Source organism: Mesocricetus auratus, unplaced genomic scaffold, assembly GCF_017639785.1.
Source record: "Mesocricetus auratus isolate SY011 unplaced genomic scaffold, BCM_Maur_2.0 Super-Scaffold_100011, whole genome shotgun sequence".
In the NCBI taxonomy this organism is placed as follows: Eukaryota; Metazoa; Chordata; class Mammalia; order Rodentia; family Cricetidae; genus Mesocricetus; species Mesocricetus auratus.
Window position 1 is genome coordinate 77,150,742 of NW_024429195.1, and position 27,458 is coordinate 77,178,199.

At 39.0% G+C, this 27,458-nt stretch overlaps 1 protein-coding gene across 13 annotated transcripts in view; it reads right to left on the reverse strand.

Annotated features, from left to right (window-relative positions):
- The window catches only part of Anks1b (ankyrin repeat and sterile alpha motif domain containing 1B), a 1,010,332-nt gene that overhangs the window by 387,040 nt on the left and 595,834 nt on the right, over positions 1 to 27,458 (reverse strand). For 12 of the 13 annotated variants that reach the window (XM_040755084.1, XM_040755082.1, XM_040755081.1 and 9 more), the window contains exon 15: positions 4,147 to 4,253. In XM_040755084.1, the coding sequence (XP_040611018.1) occupies positions 4,147 to 4,253 (107 nt within the window). Of the gene's footprint in view, positions 1 to 4,146; positions 4,645 to 27,458 lie in introns of those variants that run through there. The other variant, XM_040755085.1, reaches the window with a different exon arrangement.

Consider the following 27,458-nt stretch of genomic DNA (forward strand, 5'->3'; position numbering starts at 1 on the left):
ATTTCATTCTTCTCCACCTTAGAACTTATGAATGTAATGCTGGCTAGTGAGCATGGCGAGCCTGTGAGTCAGCCCTTCTCTGAGTGACACAAGCTGAAACCCAGTCTTCACACCAGGAATCTGACGTATTACCGATGCCATCACTATCTCTACATTCCTCGATTTTGTGCTCTAACAGATGTTTTGCACTTCCCATTGCGTGGGGAAAAAGTTTGCTGAGTGATGCTGACTGTATGGAAAGATGAGAGACAAGATTCCTGTACTATAGACTATGTATAAGAAGGAACATTTGTGGGATGTGCAAGTAAATGCTCAGGATAACAGTATACCCTGAGTGAAGCAAGGGCCATGTTCTGTTCATCATCAAGTCCCTAGTAATTAACACTTCCTAGCATATGAGAAATATTTACAGAGGCCTCAATTCCTGAGTAAGACAACTAGCACTCCATATTCTCAGGGGCAAAAAATGACTTTTAGTTTACAGATAAGACTGGAGGTCCAGCCATGTCAACCTGTTGTGTATATGGTGTTTACAGGGGTTTTTCTATGTACATAGCATTACATTAGGGATTGTGAGAAAAGGCAAGGAAATCAATACAAAAAAAGCATGCTGATTTCTTTTCTAGCTGTGAAGACAAGTTATACACAGTGAAAACTTAATTCTTAACTCTAGAGATGAAATGATGTCTTCCAAATACAGCCACTACGTGGGTTCAGAGAAGACACAATAGTATGGAAAGTAGTCCTTAAGGAAAGTTACGGAAACAAGGCAGGGGGACCTTTGAGACTAAAACAGTATAGGGCAACAAAAGGAAAAGACAGTACCTGAGGAACAGGGAAAGGGCATAAAGGAGAAAAGACATAGGAAAAGGAAAGAGGACTTGAGACTTGGACAGCTCAAGAAGCAGTCACCTAACTTAGAAAAAGAAAGATGGTGGTAGCAATAGATATTAAGGAAAACCATAAGCAAATGCATTCTGCAGAACAACGGATACAACCGTAAACCCCTTGCCGGGAAATAAGCAACATTAAAACTCAGTCACGGTACAGACATTGCAAAGACTGGAGAAATTCACAAGGCTCAGGGGACCCCTACAGCATCCCAGGTCTGTTGGGAAGCATGTAGATTACACTTATGCTGAGAGCAGACGAATGTGATACACGTCCTTAGAGGAACAAGCAGGACAGGACTAGGGAAGACTTCAGACACATGACTTGTGAGAGGGCTTCTGATGTCAAAACACACGTGACTTTCCCAAAGTCTCAGCTGGTTACAGGCTCTGTTGTAGCCCTTCTTGAATTATACCAATTTCTATTCATTTTATATTCTTAAGGACACATTGGATCTGTGTCCATAAAGTTCTACAAACCACGATGTGGCATGCATAGAATAAAAGTTTATGATTTTGTCTTTAAAGATATGGAAACAATTTTACATCTATAAAATCTAGGATAAGTATTAAGAGCCTGAGGGAGAAATGATAGCAGTTGCTAAGCAATCAAAAGCACGTGGGGAGGGGCTTCCTTCTTTCTTAACCACATTCAGGAATCATTATTAAGTGATCTTTACTAAAGTCAATGATTGCCATGAGATAAAATTAGCCAATACATTTTGTGTTATTGCTTAGGAGTATATAGAACAGATTTAGCAAAAAATTAGACTGTCAATACTTTCTTCAAAAGTGGTTTATCAGAAAACTTTAAACTTAATTCACCAATAGAATATCAATTAGACGAAATATTAGCTCCTGAGAATGTTTCCACAACAAAGCACATACATGGATATAGTGCAACATTTAGCCAACATTAATTATAGTCTCCTGATGTCTTCCGTCTTCTTCTAAAAAGCTAATAAGACCTACACTACTTCATAGTTAATGGGAGCGTGGTGCTTGTTGCTTAGGCAACAGAATGAACAAATGCAGGTCAGAATGTGCTACAAGAAAAAAAAAAAAGCTAGACTATGATACCGAACGGAAACTGAGCAGGTCTAACAGAATTTTACATTAATGAAATTTGTTTCTTAAAGTGGGCCAATCACAGCTTGCTTAAGTTCAACATTATGTAGACTGCAGCAATCAATAAATAATTATCATAAATATAGACACTCTTTTCTTACAATGCTGGTAGCAAACAAATGGGGTGTGATAGCATGTAATGCACTAATTGATGACACCATTTCATGATTTGCTACATTTTCACAATTAATTAGTTCTTCTACATGGCTAATCAAAGCTGTTTTGTTTTGAAATCCTGCCTCATGATGCAAGTCTTTGGCTTGTCTGAATTAACAAGGTGCTCCTATTTTCTGGAAGATTACAGGCAACACTTGGAAACAAACAGGTAAAACCACAATCTATGGTTGGACTTTGACTTTCCCACTGTGTTTGGGGTTTTTGCCTTTTGGATACATTTTGTGCACAGTCCACACCTGACTGTTCCTCACACTCTTTCTTCAAATTCTTCAAAACCTGTGTGATTACCTTCTTGTTAAATACTTTCAAAGGGGGATTACATTTGCTCATAAGTGTTTAATATTCAGAAGAAAATTAGGCTGAGTTAAAAGTCCTTTAGTGCGACCAATTAACTCAGGGAATCTAAAGCCCAGCTTCTCACAGGCTAGAATGAATTTGGACAAGGGCTTCGGAATGAGGTACCCAATTTTAGCTAGAGACAGAAGGAAACAGTAGCGATGCAGAGATGTGCAGCCAACATAAGTCATGCTGAAGGGACATTCATTTTGTTTGCTAGTCCCTCTAATCACTAACAGCATCTGTTTATTGCTCCAAGTAAGTCTTAACTCCCACTTCCATCCTATTTCTACACCCACAGTAAATCGGCTGCGAAACCAGTGACTGTCTGATGGACACACACACACACACACACACACACACACACACACACACACAGTTCATTATTAAAAAAGTAACAAGATACCCATAAAGGGTTTTATGCATTTATTATTTAAAGCTCATAGGGTAGTCACATTTATGCATTTTTAAAAAGCTTGTAGGCATACACATTTTTGTAGAAGTTTAACAGTCTTAATAGCCTTCAAATCTTTAATAATTCTGCCAACTTTGGACAGAAACAATCTTGAAAAAGGAACGGAAAGGACCTGAGTAGCCCTCAGTGTTTTATGATCATGCTGTAGGTGTCAGCCCTGGCATTTTATCCCAGAGGACCCTTTCAGCGTTCCTATTTGACAGTTAGTGAGTTACATGCTTATGACATGGAGGTCTTCCTAAATTTAGGGACCAGTGATATGTTTGTGGGGACCTTTAAAGCAAGGAAAGGTGAGAAGGGCTGTGACGTTGCTTAACATGGGGGAACTGATGAGCACTGGGGAGGTCTCAGAATGATCAGAAAACTAGACTGTTGTCTGCACCCTCCCATCCTCCTCCTCACCTATATGCACAGTCAGAAGTTTGCACACGGCCGGCTTAGTCTGTACACAGACCAGGACTCGGAAGCACATTAACGCATTTGGCACATCAGCCCCCTCCTATACACTGACAGCTCACTGATCCAAGTGTTTGTTTTCCACCAAAAGTAACAAACAATGCTTCATCGCTTTTCAGTCACCGTGTGGAAGGAAGCGCATGCTCTCCCTAATCGACCGGCTGAAGCGACTAGCTAGCTAATGAAGGGCCGTTCACAGGGCTTAAACTGCTTATTGAATCATTAGCAGGAACAATGATCCTCATACCATCAACATAGCGGACTATCTAATTAATCATAATGCTGATGTCCAGGTGAAATAACGTATCTCCAGAATCTAGGCTTAACTGAAATGTGGCATAATATAATTGTATGCTAAGATCACAAATTTATAGGAAAAAAAATCACACAAAGAATGATAGGGAGAATATAAATGTTAATCTTCTTTCAGAGCCTATAAATAGAGAGCCCTCACCAATTCATACAACACACATGTCTAAAGGATGCATATAGATCCCATTTTCTAGTCGGTGTCTATATACACACAGTAAGTTCCGTTTTAAAGGCATTCGAATTCCTGATGCAGTTACATATATATAAAGCTGATCCATCTCCGTGCAAATCAGGCTGCCTCTGAGCCATGTAAGACACATAAGAAGCAAAGACAGACAAAAGGCAGCTCCGTGGCCACAGAAAGCATCTTACCATAAACTGTACATTGTCAAATCCATTAGCCATCAGGTGGTTCTCGTACTGAGGTAGCCCAATGCTTTCCAACCATTGTCCCACTGTTTGGACAGGGCATCTGGGTCCTGTAAGAGGATGAAGAGGAAAGCGTTTTAGCAGGGAGTAGCCGTCCACGGGGTAATAGCGGTAGTCCTGGGCTGAGAGGTGGCATTGCCACATCATGCTCCGGGGAAAGTTGTTATCGAAGGAGCCCGCCAGCTTGACAGATTAATGTTCTCAGCGAGACAGCAAAGTCAGAAGTAACACATAGTTTGCCAGGCAGGCTGTGGAGTATGACTTGATCCTAGCTCCACATGCCTTACATATTAACCTTTACTACCGACCAGTGCGTCACACAGCCCCCAAAAGCAGGCAGGAGAAGAAGGTATATCAAGCTGTCAGCTTAGGCTGCTCTGCGTTCTGTGTGATTGTTGGAGTACTCCACAATGAGCAATGCACGGCCAGCAGCCAGAATTCTTTTTATCAAGTACTCCTACACTCATCAGTATGCAGCTCCATGCTCCTTGCTCCCCCTCGCTCGCTCCCCTTCATTACCCAGCCCAGGCTACACCTCGCATTTTCAATAATAGCCATCAGATAAGGCAGATTTTTTTTGTCTGCAAGCTGTAAGCCTGCTGCTGCTGCTGCCTCCTACACACCCATCCAAGCGTCAATCTTGAATGATGAGAGCAGTCAAAACAAATGCAGAAAATAGCAAGACTCAAAAGCAAACCAAAGTACTTAAATCGGAATCGAATCTTCGTCCTGGTTATACGTTACCGGGCTATTTGTTGTGGGGTTTTACGTTTCAAAAGACACCGGGAAACGCGAAGCTTGAACTACAGCTCACAACAAGGCTCACTACAGGTTCTCTTTCCCCCTTCCTTCCTCGCCTTTCTCCCTTTTAAAATACACTGGAGGGAAGTGTTTCTGATGGAAAGCCTCACAGTGTAATTATTCTTTTTCTTTACCATGCAGTATCAAAGTGAACCTCTCTGGTTTTTTTTAAAATTTTTTGAATTACTGTAACATATAGAAACTGCGAGCCAAGATAATTCATTCCCTGTTCATTCTAAATAGCAACACTATTAGGCACAGGAAAAGCCTTTCCCCCCTCTGGTATTTATAACCCTATCTACCAGGCACCCCATTCTAAAATATCTACAAAGGTAACATTAGCTGGGTAGAATTTTTTTTTAAAGAAGAAGAGCCCTAACCAAAAATAATTCAGGAATAACAGATGTAAATGTGTGAGTTTTACTGAATGGCAGACAGACTGAGTAATTTATTTAATAATTGAGAGAAGCCACAGATTAATAATAGAAGCTGCAGAACTACCTCATCTGAGAAGAGACTCATGAGACTAGGAGAGAGCTGTCAGAAAGGCTAGTCTAGCCCTTGTCCCAAGGAAGCGCTCTGGTCCCAGTGTTCCTAGAAGGCCACCATGTTCTACTTGAATGCTGCCTATGAAGTGCTCTCATTGCCTAACCAAAGCCACTGCTCATTAGAAAGCTACTTCACTTCCTACCTAGGTCCCACTCTCTGACTCCAGCTCTGGCTTTGGAGTCACACAGACCGGGAACAGAGACTCTTCCACATCAAGTACTTTAAAATTGAAGATAACTCTTACACTATCTACCCCACCCCGCCCTGAACATTGCCCGGCACCCAGTAAGCATCCAGTAAATATTTGCTGCATAAGGGAAACCTTCTTTCTTCTTCTGTAAGTGTCATCTTCCTGCTTCTTTTCTCAGTTTAAGGGCAATGCCAATCCCCTTGGCACACAGACAGTCAATCTCAAGGCAGCTAGCACCCTACTTCAGTCTTCGAGCTCTACCGTCCTCCCCCTGTGCTGGTTTATGTTTATGGAGCTGCTGTCTCCTCTGATTTTGCCTAATTTGTTTCCCAGCCCCTAGTCAGTATCACAATGGCCACTATATTGGTCTTCAATCTCTGATATATTTTTAATCATTAAGAATGTTTTCATGTGGCTTGTGTGTGTGTGTGTGTGTGTGTGCGTGTGTGTGTACAGACCATAATGCACACAGATGAAAGTCAGAGAACAACCTGTATGAGCCAGATCTTCACTTTCACCCTAGGATCAAACCTAATCAAGTGTGACAGCAAGTTCCTTTGCCCACCGAGCCCTTTCTTGCCCCCTACCCATAGTATTTAAAAGTCTAATTTATACACAGTGTCCGAGTAATCTAAGACACAGCTTTGATGACTAACACTTGTTTCAGAACTCTGCTGTGGTTCCCTGTTGCATTAAAAATGAACTCTCAACTTGTGTTGATATGTTGGGGATTTCATCAAGCTTTATTGCTCCTTCCTCAACATCCCTTTCACAGTTGTGAACTAGGGGAATTTTTGGCTGGTCTCTGCAGTAAGGCTGAAAAGAGCTTGGGTGGGTTTTATTTCAATCCTACAACTCCACAATTTCCATTATGAGACAAACCTCTTCCAATCCTCCCTAACAGGAAAAAAATCTCTTTCTTCTCCCTCTTAAATGGAACCATTATCTTCTATTATAACCATCATTTTCTAATGTACATGATCATTAGTTATGTCTAAGATTTGTTTCTTAAAAGCAGGAGACATGCTTCCTAATATTGCACACAGTTTGCATTCAGTTTGCACTTAGTAATCAATATGATACAATCTCAAAGTCCAAATTACAAAATGTTCTCCTATTATCAGATTCAAATTTTTAATTGAATCATTTTGTTTTATTGGGCAATTAACTTCTCTTAAACTCTACTCTAAGTATCTGATCTCTTTGTAAAAAGTGGTATTTTGGCTCACCAAAGATGGAAAAGGAAGAATGAAAGAGTCAGAGATAGTGGATATCCATAGCAAAATTGTTTCCCTGATATGGCAGGCCCATTGTGCACATGAACTCACAGTGGCTATGACTAGATGCACAAGACCTGTACAAGAGCAAGCCCACCAAAATTCTAGCATGGATGGTGAGAGTCCATAAAGTTCTGCTACCTGCTATAGAGCTTTTGGAAACTAATGGCTACTAGGCAAGGAAGAGTCAGTTATCTTCAAGGATGGAGCCCCTGAGAGGCTGTCCATATCCCAGCAAAGCAGAGTTTAAAAAGTGGATTAAAAAAAGCACATGAACTTTGGAGGAATAGTGATGGGGGATTGGGGGATAGAGGGGAGGGAAAAGTGGGTGGATTTTATTCAAAGGCAATGTATGCATGTATGAAACTCTCAAACAAAACAAGACATTTAAATTTTTAAATAGAATTTTCAGGTTGGAATTTTTTTCAGCATCTTCATTCTCTCCTTGAATAAGCATGCCTGGGTGAATTATATTGTAATTGTTTATAATTTGTCTATTTTTGCTTCTGGATCTTTTAAAAATATCAAAAAGGCACTAGAATTGCATGCATTGACTTTAGAAGATGGTGATTATGCCGAATGACCTTCATGAGATGAAAACAAGATACTATTTACAAATGGTTAGATCTAAAGCTGTTACCATGAGAAGTCAAAAGTCAGTCTAACTTAAAATTTGTTGGGATCCCATTCATAGTGCTCTTTCTGGTTGTTTTATGAGAAGGTAAATAAGCTCTGTAAAATTTGAATAAAAATAACAAGGATATATTTTTGTTTGGCAAGGCATATGTTGACTAGCTTGCTCTTGAAATCCTATCTCACATTTTAAAATTCAAACTGGTGACCAAGTGCCTAAAAACTACCCTTCAGTTACTAGATATGAAGTCACTATCATTAAATGAATAAATAAATGAGTGAATAAATGACTCTGGAAATGGCTTTTGGTTTCTTAATAAATAAAAAGGGAAAATCATTCCATGGATTAGACTGGTGTATAAGAACAGCTCAGAGCGATTATTGGTTATTACCCATTTTAACATTTTAATATAGACTTCCTGGATTCTATGATTTTAATTATTCATCTCTCTGATTTCTGTTTAATAATTCTCATATGTTAGCAAAATGGAGGGTGGAAGTGAGTTGGGAGAGGGTGAGACAGGAAAGGGAGAGAGGGGTGGATCCTGAGTCATGCTGGGTTCTGATCTCGCTTTTCTCATGAGTCAAACGTCTAAAGAATCCTGATTTAGGCCTGAAGACCACATTTTTGTAGTGTCTAAATATACTCTTCATTTTACTTAGAATACATTCCTGCAGTTTTAAAATTCTTACAACACATTACTGGGCAGACACCTTTATTCAGCTAGGACCTCTGTAATTTCTCAAAGTGAGATGCAAAACGGGAGAAAGGGGAGTGGCCTAGGGGCCACTGTGTCCTTACTTGTGTGCGAATTATTATCATTTGTGATAAGGAAACTGAAGTTCAAACTTCGGGATGGGACCAGGGACTTTCCTTTGGCACAGTCCTCTGAAAACATTATTCCAGGAGCTCCACTCCCAGCAACAAGTATAATTGCTCAAAACTAGGATGACAACAAAACAAAAACAAATTCCTATTCCAGTCTTTCCAGGCTCCTCTAAGTCTGCAGAGGTTAAATTCCCAGTGAGTATAGCTGAGAGGTCAGGGTCTTCCTTTATCCTGCCTGTTCTCATTCATGGATTCATGGCATAACGTCTATCCTGGTTTGGGTAGACCTCTGGGGCGCAGTGCACTTACAGGGTACAGTTCCACACTCAGAAATGTAAGCAGAGGAGACCAAAGACCAATGCCACAGCCCACGCTCACAAGGACAGCTCAAAGGTTTGGTCTAAGGAGAGGGTCATATGTAGAAATTTAAAGTTCTAGAGCTCTCCCTAAGGGGTGAATTTATCTGAAACAGAAGATGTGGGTAGGGACATTATTAAAACCAGTAGGGAGCCAAGCACAGTGGTATATACTGTGTGTACTTTAGCACTCTGGAGACAGAGGCAGGAGGATCTTGAATTCTTAGCCAGTCTGGGGTGCATAAGGAAAGACTGCATTAAAGGGTTGGGGGAGAAATAAAGAAAAAGAAGATGCTGGTGCTAAACAACCAAGGGAGACTAGTGTACTTCATTCAGGCAAAAGGGAAAATGATGCCCTAGTTTCAGAGACCCAGGGAAAGGGAAGCAACAGGAGCCCTGCTGTCATCAGAAAGAACTTCAAAGCCTGGTTTAAAAAAGTTTCCATTTGTCTTCTTTAAAATTTTTATTATATTTAAATTAGAAACAAGCTTGCTTCACATGTCAGTCCCAGCTCCTTCTGCCTCAAAAAAACAAAACAAAACAAAACAAAAAACCTAACTAATACCATTTTTGGGAAAATGTAATGTGAGTTTGGAACTGTTTTTTTTTTAAGCATTACTTATTTGCTACCTTTACTTCATTTCCTTCATTTAAGCTTAATGAAAGAGTTTTTATTTGTATTTTTTGATAAATTAGCAATAAAGAAATGCCACTAAAAAAAATTCTCCGGCTCAAATTTAGTTGAATTAAACCGCGGAGAAATTTATACCTCAGAGAACTGAACAAAGCAATAACGTGACCTCCTGGTGATTAATGGAACTTAATATGTACATATCAGCTGTGGTAGCAGGTGAGGAACAGAATCGACAGAGATGGGGCAAAGGGACAGGGCCTGACCAGGCAACAACTGTAGATCAATAAACATGATGGGGGTACGTCCATGCAGTGAAATATTACCTGGCAATAAAAAGAAATGAAGCAAGGCACCACACTACAACATGGATGAAACTTGGAAGCACTATGCGGGGCGAAGGGAGGCTGCAGGAAAACCCAGTTATCCCATGCTCCTGTTCACACGGTACAGACGAGATAGATGAGCTTGCAGAGTCAGAAAGTAAGCTAGGGACTGCCTAGCACTGCAAAGGGGACTTAAGGGTGGAAAGTAGAGTCACTATTAATGGACCTGGGAGTCCTTACGGAAGAGATGAAATGTTTTATGGCTGCTTCTAGAAATGGCTGTCAAATTCTGTGACTATGCTAAAAATCATGGCATTGCACATTTTAAATGGGTGAACTGAATACTAAATAAATTATGACTCAACAGCTTTATGACTATCCAATAATAAGATGTAAAATAAAATTAAAATTTTAAGTTCACAAAATTGAACACACAGTTGTATATAATACACATTGATTATTTCATGCATCATATATATGCACTATATATCATATACATGGCTATTTTGGTGTTTATTTTTTTCAACTTCATTTTTCTTGGTTATCCCACTCCTGCTCCCTTTTTTTCAGTCTGTACCATCCATTGTTCTTGCAAAGATATTCATATTAACAAGTTAGGATGCAAATTCACACATTCCTCATTGTTAAATAGCACATACATATATTCATACACAAAAGGATATATATTCAGATATACACAAATGTGTGGGGAATTATGGCATTGTTTTACAAAAAAGAAATCATATCACACTTGCTTTCATGAGCCTTATTTTCTGATCCAATGCAAATTTTGTTGAAGAAATTAATTAGTTCTAATTTAGTATTCATCAGGTATTTTTTTTAACTTTAAAAATAGCTGCATGGGGCTGGAGAGATGGCTCCATGGTTAAGAATACAGTGTCGGTCTTGTAGGTGACCCAAGTTTTGTTCTCAAAACCTATGTTGGGCAACTCAAAACTATCTATAACTTCAATTTTAGGGGCTCTCCACCTCTGGCCTCTGAAAACCCCAAACTACCATGCAACATACCCTCACACAGGTACACTCAAATAGACGTAATTATACAGATATACATACATACATACATACATACATACATACATACATACATACAATGACTACACAGTGGTCCAAATGTGGATATACTACAGTTTATTTATTTATTTATTTTGCCTGATATCTCTAGGATCATTTATTTACTTTCTTTAACTTTTTCATATAACTGGAGGGTCACATGTAGATATAAGTAATACTCATGAGGGGAGATTCTGGAACACTCTAACTATCCACGACTAGCTTTGAAATGATTATGAAATAATACAGCTATGTAGTGACATTGACAAAATCCATTGACTTTATTCAGAGTTCATCAACTTCTTGTGCACACATTTCTGTGTGTTTATTCCCATTCGATCTTATCACACGGGAAACCATGTGGCCACCAGTGCACAAGCAAGAATCTCACATACCCTTTTATGGTCACAGCCATCTCTCTCCTTATATTCCACATTCTCTGGAAAGTATTAATAGTTCTCTGCACCTATCATGTTGTGACTTAAGAATGACACACGAGTGACATGTATAGCACACATATCCTTTGGGAGTTGGCTTTTATTACTCAGGGTGTGTCCTTTAAAATCCATACAAATTGTTCTGTATCAATAGCATGTCACTTTTGACTACCGAATACTATTTCATAGCATGAATAAAACAATTTGTTTAATTTTCCATCCATTTTTTCCCAGAGTGATGATACCATTAGAAAACTATGACACTAAGTCACTCTATATCCTTCCAACTCTGGTGACATTAGAACTTTGAACATTCTGCTTTTTTTTTCTCCTTTTCCTACAACCAGATGCGACCCCTGGATGCTTTTCATTTACCCATCCCACTTATTTTGAACTAGTTCTTACAGTTTGCTGGTAATTGTTAAGATAATTGTGTCCCAGTCAACTACTAACATGTCCTGATGGTGTTTTCCCCTATTTAATAAATCAGTCATTGTGTTTGAATTTACTGTATTTATTATAGTACATACAATAATGACCTTCCTTATCCCAATGTCTCTGCTTTTCTTTCTCTGTATCGTTGTTAAAGACTATTTTCTTACATTTTTAGAAAACATTTTGACTGGATAAGTACAAAAACAATGTATCGAACAAACCCTGTGAGCTACAGCTAAAGACACACTTCCAGGGAAATATACAGTACCCAGGCCTACGTGAGAAGTGAAAAGTTTCAGGTCCATAACTGCTGCATCCACTTTAAGAAATAAGAACAGGTGCAAAGAAGCAAAGCCCAAAGTGAGCAAAACCCAGAAAATAAAGATCACCAAGGAAATAAATGAAATACTAAGACAAAAATATCAATAGAGGAAAAATCACTGAAACCAAAAGTTGTCCTTTGAAATGATCAGTAAAATTGAATAGCTTCATGTCAGTAAATCCAGTAACTCAGAGGAAATAAACAAATTTATTGGAAGGTGAACTACCAAAGCTCACTTATGGAAAACTCCATAACTGAAGAGTTCTCTTTTTATTAAATTTATTGTATTCCTAGTTAAAAACCCTTCTACAAAGAAAACCCAGGACTTAATGGCTTCAGAAGTGAATTCTACCAAATATATGAAAAACAATGCCAATTCTACACAAACACTTCAGAAAAATGACATTAGGCCAACACTAACCCAAGATCATAGTCAGACAGGGGCCCTATCAGAAGACAACATGGTGTGCATAAATGTCCATTGGACATAAACACAAAGATTCATAGCCAAAGCTTGGCAAACACTCTCTAATATTATAACAAGGTAAAACAGTATAATCAACACCTTTGGAGGTTCATGAAAATAAAATAAAATAAAATAAAGCATACCCATATTAGAAAGGAAAAAATAAGTGTTTCTGTTGATAATATAACACAATTTTCTACTTGTAAAGTTTTATGAGGCTAATATAAAGTTTACCAGAATAAGCAAAGTTTAACAACATCTTGGGATGCAGGATCCAATATATAAAAACCAACTGTGTTTCTTTATAATTAACCACAAACAATTAAAATTTAAATAAAAATCAGCACTAAATACAACAAAACCAGGTACTATAAACTTCTAAGGAGTAAATACATCAAAATGTGTGACATTTTATAACTTTGTAACTTAAAGTTATAAAGCATGATTGGGATATATCACATAGTTCCTGAATAAATAATGCTTAAGATTGTAACACTCATTATTATTAACATACTTGTTTGTCCCAAATGCCTCAAGAGATTCAATGTAATCCTAACCAAAACCCCAGTAGGTACCTAACGGTGTTACAGACTAACTTGTGTGTAAAATGCAAAAGATCTAAAAAAACCAAATGGAGGTATAATTCTTTAAGGGGCTTTGCTAATCAAACTTCAGAAGAAACTTTAAGTCCTGCCCTTTAAAATGTACTGTAAAAGGTGTGAATAGGTGTAAATCATATCTGATAGCAAATATCATATATATGTTTTATTTATATCAGATACTTGTGTGTATTTGAATTCTCAAAACTTGGTAGTAACAACTAGAAATATTAAATGGATACAAGAGTTGAATAGGGGCTTCATGGGAGATAATAGAGGGATGATAAATAAGCATGTGAAAAGATTAATAATCACCAGGAGAATGCAAATGAAATAAATCTACAATGGGATTGCACTGGTTGGAATGAATGCCTAAACTAAAAGCTTGAAAACATCAAGTGTTGACAATGGGATAGATTGCGTGTGACAGTGACTGAGTGGGATTCTTAAACACTGCTGGTAATGTATAAAATGGTACAACCACTAACAAAAACAGTTTGACAGTTTCTATGACATGGTAATTCTATACTACTGGATTCTATCCAAATGAATGAAAGCACATGCCAGGCAGACACTCATAACCAAGAATTCAGAGCAGTTTTCTCTGTACTACCCAGCAACTAAAAGCAGCTTGAAACGTCCATCAACAGATGAATGAACAAATTGTGGTATATCTATACATTGGGTACTTTTCAACAACGAGCAGCTGAAACAGCACATGCCTCTCAAAATAATTCTGCAGAGCAAATAAAATACAGATGCCTCACCTAAAAAGCACATTCTGTGCAATTGCATTTATTAAAGTTCTAGATAGTGCAAGTTTTTCTATCATGACGAAATAAATTAAAGAAGAAAGATTTACAGTTACCTGGGAGTAGGAAGAGGAGGATGGGGGGATTAAGATCCAGCATGAAGGAATTCTGGGGGACGACATAGGGAGGAGGAGGAGGAGAAGGACGGAAGGGATTAGGATCCAGCATGAAGGAACTTTGGGGATGATATACTGACTCATGCTCCTGTTTGTGGGAATAATTTCATAGACAGAGTCATTTGTCTATCATCAAAGTGTACACGTGTACATGTGCTGTCTCTTGTGCACACATATGTGTGGGTGCATTCAGTGGGCAGAGGTTGATGCACAGTGTCTGCCTCAGTTACCCCTGTCCCTGCAATTTTTGAGACAGGATCTTGCACTGAACCCAGAGCTCGCTGACTAGACCAGCTAGCAAGCCCCAGGATCCTTCCATCTTTAAGTCCTCGGCTGGCACCACAGGTGGGCTGCACTGGGCTTGGGTTTTTACATGAGTTCTGTGCTAACTCGGGTCTGCTCGATTGTATAGCAAACACCTCACCAACTGACACATCTCCCTATCTCTGTGATGGGACGTCTTTTGTTAATCAATTATACACAAATACGTCTGCTTAAAATCTTCTCATAGAAGTAAAATAGGAAAAAGAAATGAAGAGAGGCGTCCAGGGAAAGTGAAGTTTTTTTCAGAGTCATCAGGGGATGCTTCTCTGAAAACTTGAACACAGATCTGAGTGCAGGAGGAGCCATGCTGGTGTCCGGGTGAAGGTGGTAAGCAGTAGAAAGGGCATCCTACTCTGCGTGCCAACGTGGTGCCGAGTGGGAGGAGCCACGAGGCTAACTTCTAAACTGCTCTTCTTAGGAGACTGACTTTCTTCTGTATCACTGTCCAAAGCCTGTGCTGAGACGGGTGTTCTCACTACAGACAATGGCCCAGAAGCTTAACAACTGTGCTAAAGTAAACCCACAGTTTCAGTGTGGCTTTTTAAAATTAGTTTTTACTTTTAAAAGTACAAGGCAACTAGAATTCTGATTATTTTCAGCCATCTCTTAATTGGGTTCTCATTAATTAGGGAGGGAGAAGGTACTTCTCTGTGTTCTTGCTTTTCCACAGCAAGCGCTGATTTTTTTTCTTGACAAATATTTACAAAGTACTTCTTGTACCAAGTGTTTTGCTAAGCAGTGGGGAGAGAGCCATGAACATCCCTGTCCCTGTGCAATTTAGAACCTCCTGAGACTTGATAGTAGAAGGATTAAACCCCAGAAATAGGACTTATTATTGTGACCAAAAAGAGAGGAGAAATATCTTAGACAAAACACAGTCTGCATCAATAGGTGCTGTTTAGAAAAAGATGAAATAGTCAAGGTGGGTAAATGCTTTGCCAGTGGCAATAGCTGTATCTGTTAATTTGGAAACCAGCACGTGGGAAGTATGGAGAGCTTCTGAACAAGGGCTGAAAAGAAAGACGCTGATTAGCTCCTCCAAACTGCACAAGCATAGGTTGAATACTGAAGTGACCCACGTAGGACTTATCTGTCCCAAAGAATATGTCCTTCCAGGAATTTAAGCCATTTGGAACAGAAGGGAGCACCTACTATGTGTCCAAACTCATCTGTGTGCATTAGTCTGAATGTGCTCCCCAAATTCATTTGCTGTGTGGGTGCTACATTGTTGGGAGGTTAGGTCATGGCTCCACTGTCTTGACTGGATTGCCTTTGATATTGGAAAGGCTGTGGGAATGGCCCACTCTCTTCTATCATTGGAAGAAAAACACTTGTCCTCTCTTGCCTTTCTGTTTTCTGTCATGTGAGGACATTGCCTGAGGGCCATACTCAGATACCAGATCTGTGCCTCAATCCAGCTTCCCAGCTCTTAGAACTGTGCAACAATAAACTTCTGATCTTTGTAAATTGCCCAGGTCTATCTGTAGAATTTATAGAAACATCCTAGAACAAGGCCGAGTTTCACAACAAATGTCTGCTGAGTATCTACTGTGGTTAGGCTCCATTCTAGTATGCCACATCTAAATTTGTTTTGTTTACACAGCTACCTCAGGAATGAGTCCTATTGTTACCATGGCCTTTCTGGGGAAGGAAATAAGACATGGCACCATTATAAGTGGTCTGAAGTCATTAATTTAGACTTGAAACCTAGGAACCAGGGTGCAGCATCTAGGGTTTTAGCAGTCACCTGACTCTGGTCCTCAGTTCTGGAAGGTGGGCTGGGAACCCTGCCCTTTCACAAGCGTGAACACTCAATATGTACATCATGACAGTTTGCTAATTCTCCTTGTTCTCAACATTTTTCATAATTCTGGGCCTCTATGAGTGACACAGCGAAAAACAAAGGCAGGTTGGAGAAGGGCAAGTCCTATCCCTTGGAGACAGACAGACAGACAGACAGATAGACACACACACACACACACACACACGAGAGAGAGAGAGAGAGAGAGAGAGAGAGAGAGAGAGAGAGAGAGAGAGAGAGAGAGAGAGAGAGAGAGAGAGAGAGAGACTAACAAAGGGCTTTGCTGTGACTCTAAGACCACAGCTTCTATGTGGACTTAACTGGATGCTCGGATGGTTTGCCACACATGGCTGCTTGCACTGTGGGTCTAGGGAGCTGCCTTGGTGGAGCTGAGATAATGTAGAGTTTGAGAGCTCAGGCTTCCCAGCCAAAGTGACAGGATTTCAATCTTGGCTCTTCACTGTTCAAGTATTTGCTGCTGCTATTTTTGATACAGAGCCACAAAAAGTACCATTCTGCTTGGACAAATCCCTGTGGGTATGCTCTTCTTTGATACTGTGAAGGGGACACCTCACCTATTTATTTCATTGTAATATCTGAAGTTGAGATGAAATAGCATGTATGAGAAAGCCCTGTGATACAGAAAGACCATCTCAATGCTGGGGATAAATTATCCTTGCTGCCAAGAGAACACACACTGGTGTTTCATTTAGACCCCCAATGAAACAGCGTGGTCTGGAGTCATCCGGTCTTTGCCTAGTTCTCTTTGTTTCCAATAGGTGCGCATGCAGACAGACCCCGCCCCCACCACCACAAAGCATGGGGTGAGCTGGCAGGCCAAATAACAGAGGAAAGCTAATTGTATGGTGAATTGTGATACTTTCCCAGGTTTTGCCTTATCTAACACAAACCAAGTGCGGAGTCTTCAACAGCCCACATATGAAGGTGTGGCTAGGAGGAATGGGGTGGGGCTGAGAGTAGAAAAGATGATTTCCACTCCTAGCTTTGTAATTAGCAAAAAGGGATCAACAGCTCGTTCACTGAACTCCAAATAAAGACTGGTAAGTGTTTAGAGTCTGGTAAAGGGCACACTGGACTTTTACGAAGGCTATGCCCACATGTGGGAGAGAGATAGCCCATTCAGCTAGTGGGTAGTGCTCCCTGTGCACACCAGATCTCCTGTCTCATCCCATGCAGTGCTGGCATGGGAGTTTTAAGTGAGCAGTGCTCACCCCTCTAGGATGGTGTAGGGAAGATCCCAACACTTTTATTTTTGTCTAGAAAATAGCACTCTCTGATTTTTCCAATCCTAAATGTCCTCCAGGCTGAGACATATATACTGCATACCTATGGTGCTCCTAGAGAAATATTAACAAGGAAAATCAGCAGGGAAAGAGATGATACACTAAGGACAGTGTTTCTAATAACAAGAGGACAGCCCAAAGAGACACCTAAAGCAGAGGCCACAGGCCGCAGGAAAGGGATCAGTTAGTCCAGGAATTTTGAAATGCTGTGGGTCAGCAGAGCTCTGGATCCTGAAGCCAAGACTTAAACAGGAAAAAGCTCTGAGATCAGACATTGACGTTTAAACGCTAACGGGACCCGGGGCTCTGATTTAATTTTCCCTTAGGCTTTGCATTTTATTTGAACTAAAAACTTCATGGAATGCTTAAGAAACACCAGCCCTTTACTAAACAGATCTGACAACTTATGCACTGGGGTATAGTCTAAAATAGGAAATGGAATTTAAGCCTAAAATGTGAAAATCTTCTGGCAGATGACAAAATTATTCATATAGGCCATACCTGACGGGAAAAAAGACAGCAATTTTGTGTTTGATGTTGTTTTCCCTCCTTTTAAGGTACCTGTCAAAGTTCCAGTCCACACTGAGAGGGTGCTTTGAACATTAGTCCATTCAGGCCTCCCGTGTGGCAACCTTTGGGTTAGCCAAAGGGTAAAAGAATGTGTCCTGACTACGTCAGTGGTCTTCTAGGTTTGTAGGAGCACAGAATACAACGCAGGATAGAGAATGCAATCATGGAAATGTATACGAGGTGCATAGAAAGTGTAGGAATGAAGGATGGGACTTAGTTGGGTTTGAATGGAGACTTTAGATGCAGCCATCTGACCTCTACCTAAAGGACTTACTAGGAATTTGTGAGGTCAACAGAAGGAAGCTTAGAGGGTCCAACAGAGAGATCAGGAAGAGAAAGATGAATATTTGAATTTGTTTCCAATTCTGAAAGTAATTATTGTTATTATATACATTATATTTTATTATTTTAGTTAAGTATTATAGTCATATGTGGCTATTGTTACAGCATATATGTATATATATATATAGTGATTTTTATCAATGTTTAGTGTCCACTATATGCTAAAGTACTTTCCATATTTATCAATGTCCTGAATTCTCTTAACAATCACATCCTATAAAATTGTGTGTTTCCCTGAAACAACTGCAAATTTGGGTTTGGGGGAACCCATCCTTGGATTTGTGGGTTCATCTTAGAACTTTTTCTGTTTTGAAATAAGTGTGTTTGAGAGTGATTTGGTTACTTGCCTGATAAGGCAACTGATAGATCTGTACTTTCTAGTAAGAAAAGGCTCACAATTCTTTTTCATCTCAATGTTAATGCTGATTTGTATTTCCGAGAGAATCCTTGAAAAATCAAGGGTAAATACTAGCTTTTGGTTCTTCCTAATGACCTTTTTGGGTAAGGTTTTGAGACCATTTTAGCCTTGAATATATATGGTTCTTCCTACAATTTCAGCAACTTCATACACAAAAATTTTAACTTTGTCATGTTGAGCAATGGTTGAAAATTATACCAACCCCAAATAAAGAAAGAATAGGGCTGGCTTAGAAATGTTGAATCAACACACCAAAGCATTCTATCCCACAACATAGATATATAATCAGGTAATTTTAACAAGCATTGGGACTCATAGTGACTCAAAGTCATGGGAGTAAGAAAAAGCTTTCTTCTCCATCTCTGAGTGATGAGCAAAGGGGTCAAGACTGTGCTGGTGAAACCCACAAAGACAGCTTACTGGACAAGGGGGAGCTCTTGAACCCCAGACTGATGACTAAGAGACCAACAGGGCACTGATCTAAACTACATGAATGTAGTGTCAGTGAGGAGGCCTCAGAAATCTCTGGGGCCTTGGGTAGTAGATTAGTGTTCACCATGGCATACAAATGAACTTTGGGAGTCCATTCCACATGGAGGGATGTTCTCTCAGCCTGGACACTTGAGGAAGGGCCTAGGTCCTGCCCTGGATGAAATGACAGACTCTGGAGATCCCCCCAAGGAGGGCCTCACCCTCTCTGGGGAAAGATGTGGAGATTGGGCTGGGGTGGGGGGTGGGGCTGGGAGGGAACAGGGAAGGGAGCTGGGATTGACATTTGAAGCATGCATGTTTCTAATTTAAATAAAAAAAGAAAAAGCTTTCTTTCTGGTTTCCCTTAAAACTCAGAACCAAACCTTCATCCATCCCTTTCTTGACAGTGACATTAATTATCCCCTCCACACACTCTCATTTCCTGCCCTGGGAAAGAGATTTTTGGACCCCATGTTCAGAGATATCTGTAGAACTCATGTGTGGTGAAGAAGATGGCTTACTAAGGTGACCTGTAGATCCCTGTTACCTGGTGTTAATGGTACCATGCATCTCCCAATCTCCTTGATTCTGATCACTGGAATACCTCAGTCTTATGAAGACATCATTTCCCTGTCATTACAAATTGTTGACTTTTGCCATTCTAGGAGACCCTACCTCTTGCAGGCTTGGATAAGAAAAGGTGGGATGATAAGACACATGCCAAGGGACTCTGGAAGCTTCCATCCAACAGCCAGCTGGGAAATGCAGTCCTCAGTTGAACTACTTGAATGGAATTCTGTCCTACCAACAAGCATTTATGTGAGCTTGCAGACGGCTCCTTCCCCAGTGGGGCCTTCAGATGAACTCCCGGTGACTGAGGACACATTTGATTCAAACATTTTGTTTGGGAGACATAGTCTGAAGCAACAACCTAGCTAAGCAATGCCTAGATTCCTAGACCATGGAAACTATGAAATTAAAAACGTGCATTGTGCTACATTGTTAAGTTTGTGGTGAATTGTAAAAGTGCAATGTGTAACAACAACTGTTATTATAGCTGTTTGACACCTGAACTAAATAAGAACGCTAAGTTAAACATCCAAAGGAGACTTGTATTACTGTTCATGTCCCTGTTGCACACACAGGCCATGAAGCTGTGAAGGTGTAAGGCTGGTGGTATTGGCAGTTTCATTTGGACCACTTGGAACCTGAGAAGGAAGCTACCAAGGACCAGTGTAGAACTGAGAGATGGAAAAGGTGGGATCCCTAAGGAACACTACAGGAACTCAGTAACGGGTTTCCCTGGAAACCTGAATTCCTGGTTACATGTGGATGTATGTCTTCCTCATAATTTGTAAATTCGGGTAGATATTTGAAGCATGCCTTTTCCCCCTTAAACTCATTTGAGTTGGAAGATCATGAGATATCATTAAACAGGCGTTTCACTTCGTTTCCTGGTTTTTACGAACAACCTTGGTATAAAATAGTAATTAATTATTGTTATCTCTAAGTGGACTGGTGGTCAATGAAGGAAGTCTCCAGAACTACTGGACTTTAAAATAAATTAAAAGCAAAACTAAAAGTCCACCCAGTAGCATGTATGTAGTCAGGTAAGAGTGAACAGCGTAGGACTGATGCTACTTAGGTTCTGTAGACCCTAAGGCCATTGCATACTTTGTTTTTAAAAGGAATATATAGAGGACTGGAGAGATAGTTCAGTGGTTAAGAGTTTGTGCTGCTCTTCCAGAGGACCTGGGTTCAGTTCCCAGCATCCATCTCAGGCTGTTCACAATCACCTGCTACTCTAGATCCAGAGACAGCCAATACCTCTGGCCTCCACAAGCACCTGTAGCAACACGCACATATCCACATGCACACGTGCATCTTATATGAAATTAAAAATAATAAAAATAAATATTTAACAAAAGAGTCAGTGTTTCAAAAAATAAAAATGCGGACAATTTTTCTGATGTGTTGCTATCTGTGGTAACTTATTTGATCAGTCAAATAACATTTTTAAGTTTTCATGGCCATTTAGAAAAGATTTAATAGATTTTAATGTGTTTGCATTATGGTGCAAAAATAATCATCAGAGTTTAAAATAGTATATAAATGCACATTTCTAATTTCAAAATGTATATCCTATTTAATAGAATTATTTTTGATGGATTATTTTGTTTTGAGCTTCTATTTTATTTATTTATGTCTACACATGTATATACATGTGAACATTAACATGGGGGTTAAGGGCCAGCCTTCAGTAGCATTCTTTGGCACTATCTAGCTATTCTGTAGCTTTCCTAGTGGACTGGGCTGTCTGGCCAGGGACCCACTTGTCTAGCTCTTCCATGCTGGAATTACAAATTCATGTTGCTATCTCTTTATGTGGATTCTGGGGTCTGAACACATGCCCTTTTTTGTGTGTGCAAGGACTTGAATTACTTTCCAGCCACTCTATTTTATTCTTTATTTGTTTTGATAAATCTGGCCTTCTGATGTGGAATTTTTTCTTATCAAAATTAATTGTTCTTATCAAAATTAATTGGCATGCAAAATGCATGACTTATATTTTGTTTACTAGTCAAAATACAAAGACACATTCTTATTATTACACATAATTTAAGGTAATACAAAATTTGTCATTGGCATATATGACAATACAAGGAATGTTTCCCCAACATTGTAAATGGTATTTTCTGTTTTTGTCATATTTATCTGCTTTGTTCACCATTTAATTTTTATCAACCATGTTAATTTGAAAATGACTTTGTATACATCATTAGGAATTGAGACCATGCATATGCAAAATAACAACAATGGTGCTATTCTGTAGTTTTAGACATGCTTTAAACAAAACAGTATGAACAAAAATTCATGAACTCATGTCACATTCAAGTGCTGGTTGAACTACTGACCCGGAATCGGATATCTCTTCAAATCATTTCTCTTAGTCATCAAGGACTCAACCTAGCATCAGGATAATAAATACAGTACTTTAGAGTGACAAAAGAATACTAAATACAGAGCCTGGGTGGAAAAGGAGGCTAGCAATACAGCAGACCTTAGGTGGTAACTAACATTCATCTATAGGACAACAGTGATTCTGAGTCAAACACATATAATGAATACCTTGAGGGATGGTATCAGTTGAGATCCCAGGGCTGTTATCTATTTTAAGGAATTAATGATAAAAGACAAGCAGTGTATTTTTTAAGATAAACTTAACAAAGAAGGCCAAATCATGCCATTCATTTGTTTCTCTCCAGTCCTTATTTCCTCCTGAAGGTAGTCATGTAACAGGTACCCTGTCATAGGAGAGTCTGGACAGATCTTCCTAAGGCCTATGGTTATTAGTTTTCAAAACCCTTCTAGGCAGAACCTCAGTGTCAGAACACAGAACACAGCTTTTCTTGGGTCTCTGGGTCTTTATTTATTGAAGATTCATTTGTTACATAAATCAATAAAATTATTTATTTGTTTTCCTTATTAGCCTGTCCTCTGTTATAGGGGTATAATTTATAGACCTTGTGACAGGAAAAGAAAATTCCTACTTTTTCTTCCCTACAAAGTGAGTCTGTTGGGTGTCTGTGTGTGTGTGGGATGTTCTCAGTGCTTTGTTCTTAGAAGACTATCATTTTTCATATCAGCATAAATTTCAGAACTCCTAACCATTCATTGACCTGAACTCTGTGTTATTATTGTCCTTACTTAGGGATTAATTTTCTTTTTAAATTTAGGATCTTGTAACCTCAGCTTTAGATTCACTGTATAGTTGAGGATGACCTTGAGTTTATAATCTTGCTTTAGCAGCCGTTTCTCCATAGTGCCGGACCATGATGAGTCCTTTGCTCCTGACTCCTTTATCAGAGCCCCTTGAAGGACTGCAAGCATACAGAGCATATTTTTAAATGATCATGCCTAAGTATTCATTGCACTATCCAATGGGAAATCAAAATATAGAGTCATATATAATCAACAATTTACTTATAAAACCTACAAAGCACAAGCTTGAGATGAAAGGGACTTACCATCTCAAATGGGTGTTTTATAAGGACAGGGGTGATCCTAGATTATTGACACTAATTTGTCTTTTGTTTAGATCTGATCACTCATTACATAAATACTCACTTTAAACCTTTTCATTATAAAGCATTATACCCAATATTCAGAAAATAAAAGTCTTTAAGATTTCAATACATCTTTTCATTGGGTTGCAATCTCATGGGACTGTAAAAGCATATTAGTAAAATAGTTAAAGGCATATCCATAGCATATATTAGTAAATTATTCAGTCATGAAAGTTTAAAGTATTAGAAGACCAATATGAGAGAGAGGAAATCATTTCATGAAATATGTGAGATGTGAACTTGACTTAGAGGGCTGAAATGATGCTCAGTTTAGCTCTATTCAAGCTTATAAGATAGATCTGAAATTAAACAACAACAACAACAACAAAAACCTAAAAGAGGCTCAGGGCTCCAAGTTCATAGTGGAAAGGTTTCCTGGGTTTATGGTTGGAAATTAGATTCCAATGTCAGTTCAGAAAGTCACCTCCCTGTCGCCTAAAACTTGATCTTTCTCATCTAAAGACCATGGCAAATAATGCCTAAGGTGCTGTTACCAGGAATTCTTATGGGTGGCATGATAATGGAGTTACTATGCAGGGTCCTCAGCCACATATACCAATGGGGTCACCAAGACAGTGCTGAGCAACATACACAGTTACTGTCAGTAAACATGTGTTCCTTAAAAGACTGAAGAAATGAATGAAGTTAGAGACCCGAATCTCAGCTGTCACTACCGAGCTTTGTGATCTTAGAATCATCTAGCCACTTGATACCTCAAGCTTCTTATCTCTAAAGAAAGGATTGAAAATCATCCTTATGTCTCAAAACCTTATGTAATTTGTGGTTAAAGGCCAACAGTTCCTGTAATGTGCTTTGCCCAACAGTCAGAACATACTTTTCATTACACAAATACTTTATAAATCACACAATTGGAGAGTGGACATAAACTACAGCAATTGTGTTAGTAAAGAGCCACTCTAGGACAGAGGAAGGAGCATTCAATGTATAGTTGTAGCCTGGTGCTTTTGGTTCAACAACAGAGAAGGAGTATGAAGCTAGACAGAAACAAGTCCCTAATTGGTTATTCGTAAGGACCTTGGATTATCATACCACTAAAAACATAAAAAAGAAAAGCTTAGCTCAAACATAATAGGTCTGTTAAGCCTCAAAAAAACTGAATATAATGAATGGAAACTTGGACATTTTCTTCTGATGGTGGGTCTAGCTTAGCAGTAAGCTAAAGAAGGAGGTTTTACAATACTGCCTTAGTCCGCTTTTCTACAGCTATAACAAAATGTCAGCACTCAACTAATTTATAAGCAGTAGAAATTCATTTGTTTAATGGTTCTGGAGGCTGAGAAGTCTGGGGTGATGGGGTCACATCTGGGAAAAACCTCTTTTTGCCTATTGTAACATGTGACAAAGTATCATAATATGATGGTACACACAAAAGTGGGAGAGGAGGATGCCCCTCCTAGAACATAGCTCTTTCCTGTAATACTCATGTAAGTTTCTGAACATGAACTTCAGACATACATTCAACTCACGGTACCATTTATAAACCTGTAGGTGGTTTTGTATTCTGTCCCGAGTCAGTAGCAATGCTGCATAGTGTTGAGTCCGTAAAACATGGAGGTGTTTGAGGTAGTACTCGAACTCCTATGCACACTCACTCACTTTGCATGAATATCACATTAAAATGTTAAAATACTTGCTCAATATCCAGTACCAAATGAAAAATAAATAAGTATATAAATAAATGAAAGAGAACACAATGCAAGTGTCTTTGTTGAGTTTCTCTATTCTCTTTGAAGCATTCTTATTCAAGGTGGGAGGGGAGGGAAGGTTCTGTAAATAATGATATGCAGATTATATAGGGAAAATGTGTTTGCTTTTTCAGACCAGTAAACTGTTGGTACCACATGAGTACTTAGGATGTGTCCTGATCAACCAACCTGCACTATCTAGAAGGTGTGCTGAGTACTCTTCAGTAAATATAAATATTTAGTACATAATAAGATATTTTAAATGCTATTTTAACTACTTAATTTTTGAGAGCATGGATGGAGGCTGTGTGTGCATGTGTACACACAAGGAAAGCTCAGAGCATGTGTATAACTTGGCTCTGTTTTCCCAGCATGTGGTCCTGGGGATTGAACTAAGTTTGCCAGCCTTGGTGGCAGGCACCTTTATCCACTAGCTGGCCCTTCAATACCTTACTAAAGTTGTATTATCTGTATTCAAACCACAGCCATGTTCAGAATTATTGTTTTTAGCATTTGCAGATAGAAGTGGGAGCTCACTTCCAATTATGAAAGATTACCACTGAACAAGGCATCCGTGAAAGGAGCGCTCTTAATACCACATTTTAAATAATTGGAAAATGTATTGAAACATATTCTGATCAAACTAAAATGTGACAGAAACCATCTGTGAACAATATAACATTGCATCTCTTTAAATTCTTTGGCTACGTATTATAGCTACTCTAATGCAAAAATTATCAAATTATTCTAATAGTTCTAGTGCCCAAATCATTAAAAAGTTTTGCTTGTCTTTAGCATTTAGCATAGTATATATAATCTAAGTGCAGTGCTTTGAAGAGTTTTGCATGACACTTCATATAATAGTTCCATGTGCTATTCTAGTCTCACACTATTGGAAGGTAGAAACCCTTGATTCAACCTTTTTAATCTTTCTTCTTTTACCTCTTGGATAACATGCCATCAGATTCTGCTATTTCCTAGATCCTCAGATTTAACTTTCCCTTTGATTTGCATTGCTTGCTTTATCCCTGGAATAAACTATAGGTAGCTTCACTATCCTTATTCCTTACAATTAATAGTTATAGGTAATGGTAGCTCAGAACACGATACCTCAAAATATGGTACCTCAGCAACTGAGAAAACCCACCAGAACAAAATGCCTTCCTAACTTTCCCCAGCCTGGGGAGGGGGCTGAGGAGGGGAGCACATCTCTATATATCATTCCTGAAAGTAGGTCACAAGACCTTCCCTCCAGAAGGGTCCCAACCTACAAACAAAGGACAAGAAACTCTGAGCGAAGAGCCTGCCTGAGCTACCTCTAGTTACCACACTGGGTCACACCCCTTTGTTGTACAATCATACTTCCAGGTGAGAGCTGGTCCTCTTGATAATACTAGGCACAAAAGCGTGTAGTTTTCACTAGGTCTTTGAATTCCTATTACTGAAAGCTATTCTGTCATGTAAAACTCTGACATAAATACATATGTTATGATTTTTCCTGGTTAACCTCTTTTATTACACTAGTATCAGCTTTGAACCCAACAATGTGTGATGAAAATGTTCTCTCTCCTACAATGCTAATACATGATGGATGAATGAGTTACTCATCAATTGTCTTTTTGCTTCCCTTATCAATCACCAACTCTCTGGTTAACTCATGGAAGATGGATTTCCCATTTCTTCAGGTTATAAATGTGATAGAATCATTTTTTAAAAATATATGTTCAGCCAGAAAACATCTATTCATGGAAATATTTATACACATTTGAAAACTAAACTACATTTGAACTGGGGGTTTACATTGCACAAAAATATAAATTCATGCATTCATCTAACATATAAAATTCTTCAATAACTCTTTCAGTAATGGAGTTCCTCATGCATACAGATCACCTCCTGATGACTTCAAGGGCTTTGCTAGGTGTTACTATCTCAGAGTGAAGGGGGACCACACCCTTTCCTTCCTATAGCTACTTCAAAGGCATTTTCCCAAAACATGGATTTGTCTGTTTTTAAGACAGAGTTTCATATTTGATAAATAACACTTTTTCAGACCACCAAACTCATAAAAGGATGTCGATAAGGGGAAAAATAAGACAAAAGCACAACTTGAGCTTATACATTAAAGAAACTTCCAAACATTTTATATTGGTATCATTAGCATTCTGTCTCAAACACAAGGTTGACAATGTTGAGGCAATGGGAACAAGGAAGTACCAGGTTATCTCATATAATACTATTATTTTATTTTCCTTTGGGTAATCTAACAGGATTTTTATATTTTAGATCATACAAATGCTGTTAGCAGGTGAGATGTCATGTCTGTTTTCTTTTTTTTT